General features: G+C 31.5%; 1 protein-coding gene across 1 annotated transcript; it reads right to left on the reverse strand.

Annotated features, from left to right (window-relative positions):
- Positions 1 to 204: 204 nt before the first annotated feature.
- On the reverse strand, positions 205 to 2,557 carry LOC130828679 (uncharacterized). Its single transcript, XM_057694642.1, has 4 exons — positions 968 to 2,557; positions 745 to 870; positions 457 to 594; positions 205 to 345 (listed from the first exon to the last, which is right to left on the reverse strand). Exons 1-4 carry the CDS (start codon positions 2,555 to 2,557, stop codon positions 205 to 207), a joined length of 1,995 nt encoding a protein of 664 aa, XP_057550625.1.
- Positions 2,558 to 14,813: the final 12,256 nt, after the last annotated feature.

Genomic DNA, 14,813 nt, shown 5'->3' on the forward strand with positions numbered 1-14,813 from the left:
ACACTCTAGTCCACTCTTCGAGGCATCACTGAACATCTCATACTCCTCTCCTTCTGTCGGCAAGACTAAGACAGGAGCAGATGTGAGCTTTTTTTTCAATAATTGAAATGCCTTTTCGCACTCTTCGGACCATCTAAAATTGCAGTCTTTCTTCATCAATTTTGTCAAAGGTTAAGCAATAATAGAGAAGTTATGCACAAACCTTCAATAATAGCCTGCAAGTCCTAGAAAACTCCGAACTTCAGTTACACTAGAGGGACTTGCCCATTCTAGAATAGCTTTAATCTTCACTGGATCAACCTTCATACCTTCCTTGCTAATAACATGGCCTAGAAATGCCACCTCCTTAAGCCAGAATTCACATTTTGAGAACTTGGCAAACCATTTCTGCTTCCTGAGAATGTTTAACACCATTTCTAGATGTTTAACATGCTCTTCTTCATCCTTCGAGAATACCAGGATGTCGTCAATGAAGACAACTACACATTCATCCAACAACTCGTGAAAGGACCTATTCATCTGGTCCATAAACACAGCAGGGGCATTCGTAAGACCGAAGGGCATGACGACAAATTCATAATGCCCATATCTAGTCTGGAAAGCCGTCTTTTGAATATCATCTTCCCTCACAGGGATCTGATGGTAACCAGACCTAAGGTCAATCTTAGAAAAGACACCCGCGCCCTTTAATTGATCAAAAAGATCGTCAATTCTTGGCAAAGGATATCTATTTTTGATAGTTACCTTGTTCAGTTCACGGTAGTCAATACACAGTCGCATACTACCATCTTTCTTCTTCACAAATAGAACTGGAGCACCCCAAGGAGAAGCACTGGGCCGTATAAAACCCTTATCGATAAGCTCTTGCAACTGAGTCTAAAACTCTTGCATTTCTGAGGGTGCCATTTTATAGGGGGGGTTTAGAAATAGGAGCGGTACTTGGAATCAAATCAATCCCAAATTTTACATCTCTTTTGGGAGAGATTCCAGGTAATTCTTCGGGAAATACATCTAGATAGTTTCTGACAATGGGAATGTCTTCAAGCTTAACACCTTCGGAGACTTCAGTCACTTTGCACAAGAAAACTTCATTCCCTTTCCTTTGTATTTTCATGATCTTCATTGCAGAGACGATTTTCACACCAGGCTTTGCTTTGGTGTTAAAATAAGAAACTCTCTCCCCTTTATGGTTTCTCAACACCACCTTCTCATCCCTACAATGGAATACAACAAGGTATTCCTTCAACCAATCTATGTCGAATATCACATCGAATTCGTCCATGGGGAACTCTTTAAGATTTGCAGTCAGTTCTACCTCGTTAATGATAACAGGAACACTTCGAAAAGCGCGATGACAAGAAATTTTCCCCCCATTAGGAAGAGAAATCACAGATTTAACAGACATAGAAGAGTTCAACTTGGCTTTTTCAATAAAGGAAGAAGAGATGAAAGAAGCAGTAGCACTAGTATCAAATAAAACATAAGCAGGAATAGAGTTCACGAGAATAGTACCGGCAATGACATCAACATCTGATTCTTCCTCGGTTTCGATCATATTATAAACCCTGTTGCGGAGAGGGGCATTACCACCAGTAATTGTCTTGCCTGCATCAGAATTCTTAGGGCAAGAGTACGAACGGTGACCCTCACCATTGCAATAGAAACACTTGACAGCAGAACCATCACAACTTTTTCCAGGGTGCCAATATTTCTGGCACTTGAAACACTTCTTCGGTCTAGAATCAGAAGTATTCTCCTTCTTTGCAGGAATAAGCTTAGACTTCTTGGAGGGGTTTGCGGTATGAAATGAGGGAGGGGGCCTCTTGGCTGTGAGAGCACGCCTAGCAGCTTCTTCCTCCTGAACTGCAGCATAAGCACTAAGGGCAACTTCATAAGCCTTCTGGAAAGTAGCAGCACCTGAACACATCACTGGTACCCTAATCCGGGCGTCTAACCTCCTCACATACAACCTCACTTTCTCAGCTTCAGAAGGGATCAAAACAGTAGCAAAACGAGACAACTCTGTGAACTTGTCAGTATATGCTTGCACTGACATAGAACCTTGTTCCAGAGAGAGAAACTCTTCTCTTTTCAGCCACCTCAACTCGTCCGGATAGAATCTCTCCTTCAACTTCGTGGAGAACTGTTCCCACCCAAAGCCAGTGGTAGCAAGACATTCAGCTTTGACCATACCCCACCAGTTGTCAGCCTCTTTCTTCAGGTAATACGAGCCAATAGCTACCTTTTCAGCATCCAGGCAGCCGGTCGCGTAAAAGAGTTTTTCTATCTCACGCAACCAACCTTCGAGAACTACAGGATCGACAGTACCCTCATAGGCTGGGGGACGGTGACGATCAAACCGATCAAAGACAAACTGGTTGTTAGCCGGACCTGTGGATCGATTTGCGCGGGCAATGATAGCATTCTCTAGAGCTCTCAGACGTTGGCGAGAAGACTCCTTCTCAGCAGAGGTTCTTCTTTTAGGAGGCATCCTACAAAAACATAAATTTATATGTAGTCTTACATACTTCCTTGCTTTTCTAAAAGCAATTCTCATTTCTTACTATCCAAGTAATCCTCACTCTACGGTCAAGTCAATTGCTTAGGTTCCAAGTAACTTACTCAAGCAAGCCTCGGCTCTGATACCAACTGTAATGACCCGTCTTAATAAAGGATGTATTGGCGGAAACAATACACTAAGTTGGGTCACTATTTTATAACTTCGAATAAAATAAATCAAAAGTCATTACATAATAATCCAGGGAGTAAAACACTCCCATAAATAAAAAGATAAAACATCTAAACTACAACTTAATGTTCTAGGTAACCCTACACTCTCTCAGTCTTATTCCCCAGTTGCTCCGAGTGAATTCAATCATCACCTGCAACAACTAAACAGCAAATTACCACTTAGTGGCTAGTAACTAGACTGTCCTAAACACCAAGGTTCAAATTTAAACAAAGAACTAATGCGAGGCTTAATTAAAATTCAAATTAATTAACAACGATCCAACCATACAAGCCAAACCAATTAAGTCCAAATATGTTGATCAATTCAAGTAATACCAAAGTAGGATAACCAAATCAATTAAAACCAAGGATAACTTTTCCAAAACAATTTAATAAAATCAAGTTAACAATATTTTCAAGTCGTACTTGGAACAGACGCAGTGAACAAATTTGCGGCCCACTAAGCCTAGATAAAGTCAGGGCGAACCTCGGGTCAACCACAATGATATAACCCTGTCTAAGAATGGCCAATCTCTCTCGTTTTCCGAAGATCCAGCATAACGAGAACGACAACTAAATCTAAAACCAATCTACTATAGATGTGCTGTCCAATCGAAGGAACCATTATGGACTTACCCAACGATTTCCAAATAACAACAAAACCAATGTTCATAAGGAACCACTATGGATTTACCCTTAAGAACCCAAAAGTCAAATTCCAAAACCAAATCAAATGTTCATAAGGAACCAATATGGATTTACCCTTAAGAACCCAAAGGCCACAATGACAATTTCCAAAATACCAAAACTCCTAAGGAGTAGTTCAAAACCAATCAAGATCAAAATCATAAAGTTTAAGTTGTAATGTCTGAGTTTGGAATAAGGATAATTCGAACTTAATCAAGAATACACCTTACTACAACTCTTGGCAAGAATATACTACAGACAATGTTATTTTATTCTTAAGTATAAACTTGTCGACAAGCAATAAAACAGTTTTATAAACCATCAAAATAAAATCACATAACCATTATAATAGTCAACAAAAGTCAATGGTCAAGGTCGAAGTCAATGCCAAAGTCAAGTTCTCTATTTACATTACTTTAACAACAAATGGTCATAAACTATCTAATTAAATAAATAAGTAGTACATGAAATTAACACATAACCAAGCAATTAGGTACATGACCAAAAATAATAAATTAATAAATTAAATCAGATTTTAATTCCTCTTAACCTAAATTAATTCACAAAATTCAAATTCACTAGTTTAAGCCATTATTAAATAATAATTTTGTAAAATTAAACCCACGTTCATCAAAATTAATTTACACTATTACCTACTAATTGTAACATATTTTAGTGTTAAAATAATGTGAAAATAAATTAAAATCAATAAATTACAGCCAAATTACTATTAATAAAAAGTGTAGATTTTCCAGATTTTCATAATAATTTAAAATAAAATTATTCAAATCATGAAAATTAAATTTTAACCAATCCTAAATTAAGTCTATGTTATAACACATCATAGAAAATTAAAATAACAATAATATATGCACGAAAATAATTAAAGCAAAATTTACAATATAAAACCGAATTAATCAATTTAAATTTTAATTAATTCTAAACAAGACTTCTATGTTTAATTAAGAAACTAAGTGAAGAAAAATCTAGTTACCTGGATAATGGAGGAAAGTAATAACCTTTAGCAGATTAAAGAAAACTCCAAGAAAATCTCCCAAATAATTTGCAAAGTAAATTCCTTGAAGTAAGCTTGAATAATTCAAAATAACTCTTCAAAAGTAGCCCAAAAATATGATAATATTTTGGCACTTGAAGAAAAATAAAGCAAGTATTCTCTTTTTTTATTTTGAGAGAAAAGAATGAGAGAAAGAAAGTTTATGAGCTAGTTTATGAATGAATGAAAATTTTCATAACAATAGGCTAGTATTTATAGGAGGGGAAAAACCATCCCAAAAGACTTCTCATAATGGCTGAAATTTATGAGCATTAGGAAGTTCAATCAACTTGAGGAAAAGAAAGATGAAAAGATTTGAAGGATGTTCATGCATTTATTCCATTCTAGAATGTACCAAATAATTAAGCATGAATTAGAATCATTTAACCTAATTAAACACTAATTTTACATGCCTATCATGATAATAATGCACTAAAAAAAATATTTAGTCCTCCTAATTTAAAACTTGTTAACATAAGTTGGTCCAAAAATAAATAACCTAGGACATATAATAGTAGTACATAAATTTAATGAAAATAATATATTAACACAACAACAACAACAATAACAACAACAACAACAACAACAATAACAACAACAATAATAATAATAATAATAATAAAAATAATAATAATAACTTATGCACATTTTAAATCACATTATAAAGCATAAAAGAGATAGTTATAATAAATCACAAATAATATCATAATAAATTATTTTAAATTAAAGACTAGACTTAAAGAAAAGTAACTAGAAAGAGGAATAAAATGGAAACTATGCCATAGAGAAAAAATTCGGGGCATTACAAAACTTGCCACAACAGCACTATTTGGAATATATTATTTTGTTGAAAAGGTTAGAATTCAAAACAATAGTCATATTCTTGAAATTACGTGCTAAGTTTCTTTTTTATGGTTTTTTAAGCGTTTTTAGCACTTTCTCGCATAAAGTGGTTCAAACTTGGTTTGTTTGGCACAAAATTGCGCACAACACTTTTTGGTATATATTATTGCGTTGAAATCGTTAAAATTGACAGCAATAGTTATATGCTTGAAATTACGTTCTATGTTTCTTTTTTAAAGTTTATTAAGCGTTTTTGGCACTTTGTTGCATAAATTGGTTCAAACTTTTGTTGTTTGACACAAAACACTCTCTGGTATATATGGTTGTGTTGAAATTGTTAGAGTCGAAAACAATAATTATATGTTTGATATTACGTGCTAAGTTGCTTTTTAAAGGTTTTTTAAGCCCTTTTTGCAGTTTCTCGCATTAAGTGGTTCAAAATTGTTTTGCTTGGCACCAAAACATGGCTCACAACACTATTTGGTATACGTTGTTCTGTTGAAATGGTTCGAATCGAAAAAAATTGTCATATTCTTGATATTACGTGCTAAGTTGCTTTTTTATAGTTTTTTAAGCGTTTTTGGTAATTTCTCGCGTAAAGTGGTTCAAACTTGGTTTGATTGGCACAAAACTTGGCACACAACACTATTTGGTATGTATTTTTGTGTTGAAATGGTTAGAATTGAATACAATAGTCATATGCTTGGCATTACGTGCTAAGTTACTTTTTTAAGGTTTTTCAAGCGTTTTTGACACTTTCTCGCATAAAGTAGTTTAAAACTTTGTTTGTTTGGCACGAAACTCGCCACAACAGCACTATTTAGTATATATTTTTGTGTAGAAATGATTTGAATCGAAAAAAATAGTCATATGCTTGATATTACGTGCTAGGTTGCTTTTTTAAGGTTTTTTAAGCGTTTTAGACACTTTCTCGCATAAAGTGGTTCAAACTTAATTTGTTTGGCACGAAACTTGACACAGAAAACTATATGGTATATATTGTTGTGTTGAAATTGTGAGAATCCAAAACAATAGTCATATGCATGATCTTACGTTCTAAGTTCCTTTTTTACGATTTTTTTGGCACTTTCTCGAATAAAGTGGTTCAAGCTTAGTTTGTTTGGCACGAAACTTGGCACACAACACTATATGGTATAAATTGTTGTGTTGAAATGGTTAGAATTAAAAACAATAGTCATATGCTTGATATTACGTGCTAAGTCATTTTTTAAGGTTTTTTAAGCGTTTTTGACACTTTCTCGCATAAAGTGGTTCAAGCTTGGTTTGTTTGGCACGAAACTTGGCACACAATAATATTTGGCATATATATTTTTGTTTTGAAATTGTTCAGAATCGAGAACAATAGTCATATGCTTATTATTACGTGCTAAGTTACTTTTTTATGCTTTTTTAAGGGTTTTTGGCACTTTCTCGTATAAAGTGGTTCAAATTTAGTTTGTTTGGCACGAAACATAGCACACAATACTATTTGGCATATATTATTGTGTTGAAATTGTTAGACTTTAAAACATTTGTCATATGATTGAAATTACGTGCTAAGTTGCTTTTTAAAGGCTTTTTAAGCGGTGTTTGCACTTTCTCGCGTAAAGTGGTTCAAACTTGGTGTGTTTGGCACGAAACTTGGCAAAAAACTCTATATGGTATATATTGTTGTGTTGAAATGGTTAGAATTGAAATCAATAGTCATATGCTTGATATTACGTGCTAAGTTGCGTTTTTAACGTTTTCTAAGCGTTTTTGGCACTTTCTCGCATAAAGTGGTTCAAACTTGGTTTGTTTGGCACGAAACTTGGCGCACACTATTTGGTATATATTGTTGTGTTGAAATGTTTTGAATCAGAAACAATAATCATACGCTTGATTTTACGTGGAAAGCTTTTTTTTACGGTTTTTTAAGCGTTTTTGGCACTTTTTCGCATAAAGTGGTTCAAACATGGTTTGTTTGGAACGAAACTTAACACACAACACTATTTGGTATATATTATTGCGTTGATATGGTTAGTATCGAAAAAAATAGTCATAAGCCTTAATTACGTGGTAAGTTGCGTTTTTAAGGTTTTAACGTTTCTTTTTGCATTTACATCTATTTTCTCTTAGTGTTTTCGACAAGATAATGGTATTGTTTGGGGCTACTACACTCTCAAATATATGGACGATCTCTTACAAGTCTTGAAGAACGTTGGAGTTAAAAATATAGATGCGGTATGTATATGTTACGTTGCTTAGGAAAAATATAAGGGGTATAGAGTTTATAAAACTCGAGTACTAAAACAATATCAAAGCAAGAGTACAAGCGATAAATAGCAATGAATGACAAACAGGGATGGAGTAGATGTACCCTAGGAATGTCTATATTAACTTAAAAAAAGCTAGGTCAAGGGGAAATCAAACGACAATCAATCAAGACACTCTAGATGACGAGAGGAAGTTTGTGACCCTATCAATCACACGAACAACCTATAATCTCCCAATGTCTCCTATAGAGTGGCAAAATAAGCTTTACATCAAATATCAATCATTCAATCATCAACAATCTCAACCCTAACCCAGCACATGAAGAACATGACCAAACCTAGGGTTTAACTAAACCAAAATCCCTAAAAGAACTACTCACATATGGTAACAATAACTAAGACAAAGCAAGTACATAAAAGCATGATTTGAGGCATAAAGAACTAGAAACAAACCAATAAGAAACAATGAAGAAGCAATAAATTATAGCAAACAATATTAAAGAGCAAGTAAAACAATAATAAATGCAACAACTACTTTACAAAAAAGAAAGCAATGAAAGTATTAAATGAAAGTATTAAAAGACATAAAAGAACTAAAATAGAATAAAACTTACATAAACTAACATCTTGAAGGAAAGAATAAGAGGAATCCAAAATACAATGGTTGAAGATAAATAAAAGCAATAAACAAAGCTTAAACTACACTAGGACATAAATAAAAAGGAAAGAAATAAAGAAATTGACGTTCTAACTTCATCGTTCTCCTTTAAAATAACAAATGTTGATTAAATTTTATAAACCACTAATTAAATAAGTCATATATAATATGTGGATTGATGGTTTTGATATTGTTGACAACGTTTAGTTTTTATAAACTCTCTATAACCAATTAAATACAACATTGGATGACAGATGATTATTAAAGACTCAACTCAAAGAAAGATGAGAACTCAATACACATACTACCTCCTATTCAGCCTAAATGTCTCATTTTTTGACACTATTCACTTATCACTTTTAATTTGTATTTTACCCTTAATCTATAAGATAAAACATAGTCATGTGGGATCTTGTTTGATTCGTCTCAATACAAAGATTATTAATATCAACTTTTTATAATTTTTAATTAAGAATAATTTGAGATATTAAGGATTAAAATATTGTCTCGACAAGTGTGAAAAGTCAAATGGGACAATTGGGCTGAATTGGAGGGAGTATTAAATTAAGCAATAAATTGAGTAATTAAATTATTTGATTAATGATCTAAATTATAACTTAACATAAAAAGCGTTTTATTATTTATGTATGTCCAAATGATTAATTAATAAGTTAAATTGATTAAGCTGGAAAAAAAGTTATTCTAAGTTAAATCAATTACGAAAATCACCTAAAGTATAGGTATTAAAATATATTTGAATACTACCTGCAATTATGAATCTAATATTGTTGGGAATCTAAAATCTAACTTACACGTTTTTATCCACTTTGTTAGATAGATTGAAATGTAACTTTGAATATTCCAGAAGATATAATTTTTTTTTCCTTATATTAGCTAGATTATGCGTTAAATATAAATTTGTTTTAAAATAATAATTAGTTATGTTAGTTGCAATATTTTTTTGATTATTGTTTTATTATCCTATTATTTAGACTAACTTTAAAGGTTAAATTGATTAGAATTTAAATATTCAAATTACCATATAAATTGGATTCCTGGCTTATAAAGATCCAATGTTTTGAAAACCCAAAATTAATGCAACAAAAACTTAGAAATAGACTACATTATTGCAACGACTAAATTGAGAGGCTCTATTAAAAGACTCCTCATCAACACTCAAGAGAAGAACATACATACAACAAATGCCTACTATCAAACGTCCAAAGCTCAAAGTGTTAGATCAAATGTTCTTCTTTGTTTAGCTTTCACTTCATTTGTTTAGTTCTTATAAGTTAAATTAAAATTATAGTTTTTAAGTCACTTGTGTAGAATGCTTTTTAAAGTATTTATTTTTTTCATTTATGAAAGTTGGGTTTTATCTTTTATTAATAAGGGACTTACAGATCGTTCTTCAGAGGAAGAACGTGGTATGTAAGAAAATAGTGATTTCTTATTAGTGATATAGATTCCAAGAGAATAATAAAAGAGTTTGAATCCTAAGGGTTGCAAGAACCCATAGGCGTAAACTATTTGTAACCGAACCTCGATAACAATTTATTGTGTTTTGTTTCATTTTATTTACGTATTTTATTCTTGTTTGATTACGAATTGCAAAATCAGCCTAAGACCAACTTCCGGAAAACTGTTTAAAGCGATATACAAAGCCTTAAAACTTATTTCAAAGAAAAATAAAAATCTACCAAACTCTTTATTCACCCCTCCAGAGAGTTATCTTATTACTATAACCATTAATTTTAAACATAGATTTCAATTAACTTCAATTTTAATGTTAATTATAAGGGATGTACATAATTGGCTAACCGAAAATCGAGTACCCAGTTAATCGGGTACCTATTTTAACAACCTGTGTCCCCAACCGATTTATCCGGGTACTGAGATATCAGGTATCCGGATAAATCGAGTCGGGAGATGGGGCACCCAACATTAATTGTGTTGATGTTTTTTTTAATTTTTGTGGCATAATTTTAATATGTTAGAAATAACACAATTAGAATTTGCGGCAAATCATTTTTTAACACAACAAATGTAAGCATTATGTAGCAAAATTTAAATTAAACAATGATATTCTGATTGCTTCCCATATTAGTCGAGTAGAATGCCCATTATATTACCAGTAGGCAGTAGCAAGATCCTTTGATTCCTTTCGTTTCTAGTCCATTTGTTTGAGTTTAGTAAATCATTATGTAAAATTAAATAGGTGACAAAAAATTATATTCATCAACATTGTATAACCACTAAATCAAACTAGCAAAAACAACTGCATTTAGTACCATTTATCTGAACAGAGAGACATCATAAGAATCGGACTGTGGGACCTCTAGCATCCAAAGGCTTACAATAATAATTTATTAATGCTAACTTACTTACACCTATCTAGTAAGTAGCAAGTTATGGTCTAACAAAATTTATTATCACAAATTCTTAAATTTTACTTTAATATAAGGGGTACACGACTCAATATATTTTGTTGCCTATGATTCGACTTGCAACAAATTATTTTTAAAATAATTGACCCGCCATTTTAGGATGTACGTCAACGGATCGGTTTGTCAGAATTTTTGAAGACCCCTAGTTAGCTATTATCACTTGTGCCACTAATTATGCCACGAAAATTTAAATTTGTAGCAAGTTTTGATATTGTCACACTAAAAAATAGATTTTGAAGATGATGTCAAATTATTTACTACTTTATGCCATGGCTAAATATATATTGTGACAAATAAGCACTTGTGCCATGAATATAATAATGTCATGTGTAATTATATATTGTGGCAAACAAACACTTGTACCATAACTTATGCTATGGGTAATTATATATCATGGCAAACAATCTCTTTTGCCACGAATTATACCACGAGTAAATATAGATCGTGGCAAACAAGAACTTATAACACAAACTATGCCAAGAAAAATATTTATCCTGATAAAAAATAAGTACTTGTGCCACTAATTATGCAATATATGAATTAGTAACACTTTTTGATACCTAGCTTTTTGAAAATATTAAGTAACACTTGAAACATTTTATCATTTAGTAACACTTTAAAATTTGATAACACTAATATATATGTAGCACATTTAAAATCCGTAACACAAATATATAAAACATTAAAAAATAGTAACTCTAATATGTACTCCCTCCGTTCTTTTTTGATCTTCCACATTACTATAACGGGTAGTTTCAAAAGTTCTTCCACTTTAGAATACTTTCTATTTTTGGAAACTTTTTATCCCACTTTTACCCCTTAAAATACCCTCTTTTACCTTAATGTACCCGGAATCATCCGGATACATTTATTACTATTCTTGGTCTTTGCATTTTTCATTATGACCCCTACTGCCTTCATAAACGGTCATTTTTTCCTTCTTCCTCTTAAACGGTCCATTCTCTCTTATCATGAACGCCATTTTCATGGCTTTTCCCCCTGTTTCTTCTTCATTTTTAGTGCATTTAACTGCATTAAAATGTAGATCGGTTTATTCTCATCATTTTGAGGTTAGTTTTGTTTGTTTTGGCGAAGGTTCGAAATTTGAGCCTCTGTTCTTGAATCCTCCATTAACTTCCTGTTGAATCTTTAAGTATTTTCAATGAAAAACGACGAGTCTAAGAGTGACTCCACAATTCTTTCATATCTTTATGACGGCCTATGCGATTATGGTGAGTTGTGTTCTTGTTCCCTCAATGGTCGTTCTCATTCCTACTCCAATGAAATTTTGAGATGGTCAAAAAAAGATCTTGAGGCATATCAAAAGGTACTTGAAGATGATGCAACTTCTGTGTATAATGAATCTCCACCAACTTCTCCTATTGTTGAAAAGGTACTTAAAGAAGATGACATCAATTTGGTTGTCCTTGACACTCCTGAAGATGTTATTGCGTCTAGGGAAAAATTGAACCCCAAAAAACGTGCTTAATGATTGTAAGGTTGTTCTGATATTTCGTTTTATTTTTTTTTTTAATTAAATTTGAAAAAATTGGAGCTGGTTTTATCTGTTGTTGTTTGATGCTGGATTATGATGATCTTGTATTTATGTTTGATGTTTGTTTTTTCGTTTGTGATTAACTGTGTTGTTTTTGATATTGTGTTCTTCTGGTTTGGGGTTTTTTTGGTTCTACTGTTGGTTTTATGTTGCTGGTTTTAGGGATGATATTTGTTGCTGGTTTTATGTGTACAAGCCCCTGCGATGTCAAATTGTTGAACCTCTAAATTCTGAAAAATTTACTTTGATTACTTGGTTGAGTAGCATTTGGTAAACCATTACCCGTCACTTGATTTTTTAGCATGTTCAGTTAATTCATTTGTTGATGATAAATTGTAATCTGAGAGGTTTCATAACCTCTATGATGAATCAGGGGGCTTTTTTTTTGAAATTATGTAAAATAATGAAGTGACTTGCTAATCATTAACATGGGTTGTGATTAACAATTTGTTGCTCCTAAGTTTTTAAAGCTACAATTTTAATGATGATTTGAACAAAATAAACTGAGGGGCTTTGATGTTTGTCATCCTTGAGTTTCTTCAACTGCCTGATCATAAGCCTCTTGAATGATCTCTGTTGTTTGTGCAACATCCTCATTTTCTGTTAATGGTTGTGTTTGTTGCTAATCCCTGTTTAGGTTAATAAACGTATGAATTCGATCCAAAGTACCAAGTCCCCTGTTGCTCATCTTCAATTCCTGAAGCCATTGAAGGCTAATGATGCGAATGAACAATTTTTGGCTACTGATTTGAGGCTGTGTGAATAAGTGTTGGCTACTGATTTGGTTTACTGTTTGAAGAATTATGGCTACTGATTTGAGGCTGTGTGAATAAGTTTTGCTTCTGATTTTGGTTTATTGTTCTGTGAGCGGTTAATATAGTGTCATTAGGAATATATAAAGTCATTGGATTACAAGCTTGTAATTTCAGATTTGATGAAAAATTAATGTGAATCCATGTAATTAAAGAATGCCCAATACAAGGCTCTTTTGTTTTTTTTGGAATGGAGGGTCTGTTTGCTGCTGTGAAGCTTCAAATTTTCCTAATTTGGAAAGTTTGTTTATTTCCTCCAAAATGTAAAGTTCTCTGTAATCATTAATAAATCAGAATTTTTTTTTCATTTAGTTTTATTTATAATTATTTTATCTCTCATACTTTCAATACAATCATTACTTCACACTACTATTTAATTAAAATAATACCCACTACAACCAAAGATTCCATTTTTCTTAATTTGTGTGAAAAACACAAAGTGGAACATCAAATAAAAACGGAGGGAGTAACACTTTACAAATTGGGTAACATTAATATATAACACTTTGAAATTTGATAAAATTAAATATGCAATATATTTTATGTAAGTAACACATTTATAATATTAATCTATTTAATTATTATTTTTGTAACTTTTTATGCTACAAATTAGATTTGAATATACTTGATCTAATTAAGTAAATGAAACTAATTTAAACAATTAATTAGACTAGAATACGTGTATATAATTTTTGAGTTTTTTTAGTACATAAAAACTTTAAACTAACTCAATGAAACTATTAGCTAGATTATCTATTAATTCATTTTAAACTAAATTCTAAATATAAATGATTAAAACTAGGATTATTTAAAACAAATAATGGGGTCAATATTGTATGTAGTCGTAAATGATGAAATTGAATACTTTAGCTAAACTTTTCCAAGATAAAGAATAAAATAAGAGCAATAACAGATCGCAAAAAGATAAGAGCGCAATTAAAAAAATTAAAAAACAAAAAAAAAAGAAAGAAAAACTCTTACATCAACTGGGATCTAAATGCAAGTATAATGTTCTCTTATAAAAGAAAACGTAAAAGAGCAAAATAACAAAAAAAAACCTTGTCCAACATTGCTTGGAAAATAAATTGCAAGTCTAATACTTCCTTATAAAAGACACAAGGAAGAAAAGTAAAATATCAAAATAAATTTTATCTCACAGTGATTGGGAAAACAAAATAAAAATTAAGTTTTCTTTTATAAAAAAAGGGAATAGACCTAGCAAAATAAATGCTCCCTTATAAAGAGCCAAACAAATTTTATCTCAATTATAAAATAAAGTAGAGTAGCAAAATAAATTTACATTATTTACTAAGAGATAAGTTTTTTGTAATGTATCTATAATTAATGTGAATTTCATGGAAAATCTTGTTAATTATTGATAAAATTCCCTACATTGTTGCAATACTAGACATTAGTTTTTGAAACATTCATAATTTGATAGAATAAATTAGTTATAAACTTGCAATACTAGACATTAGTGTTTGAAACATTCATAATTTGATAGAATAAATTAGTTATAAACTTGCAATACTAGACATTAGTGTTTGAAACATTCATAATTTGATAGAATAAATTAGTTATAAACTAGATAGTGCTCGTACGATGCTCGGTTTTTTTCATTTTATTGTAAAAAACGAATAAATTGAATAAGTCCAGCATAATAATATAGATCAATGATGCTTTGTAAATTTAAAATCAAAGATAATAATTTGTGCATCTTATTACATAGTACTATTTATTACATTGTTTTTCAAATTATAATAATGTAATAG

Source organism: Amaranthus tricolor, chromosome 12 (assembly GCF_026212465.1).
Source record: "Amaranthus tricolor cultivar Red isolate AtriRed21 chromosome 12, ASM2621246v1, whole genome shotgun sequence".
Lineage (NCBI taxonomy): Eukaryota > Viridiplantae > Streptophyta > Magnoliopsida > Caryophyllales > Amaranthaceae > Amaranthus > Amaranthus tricolor.

Coding starts and splice junctions, on each gene's coding strand:
- LOC130828679 (XM_057694642.1), bottom strand. CDS start 2,557: ATGAGAATTGCTTTTAGAAAAGCAAGGAAGTATGTAAGACTACATATA. Junction 595..744: donor ACTACCGTGAACTGAACAAG/GTAACTATCAAA, acceptor ACGGCTTTCCAG/ACTAGATATGGGCATTATGA. Junction 346..456: donor TCTTCATTGACGACATCCTG/GTATTCTCGAAG, acceptor TTCTGGCTTAAG/GAGGTGGCATTTCTAGGCCA.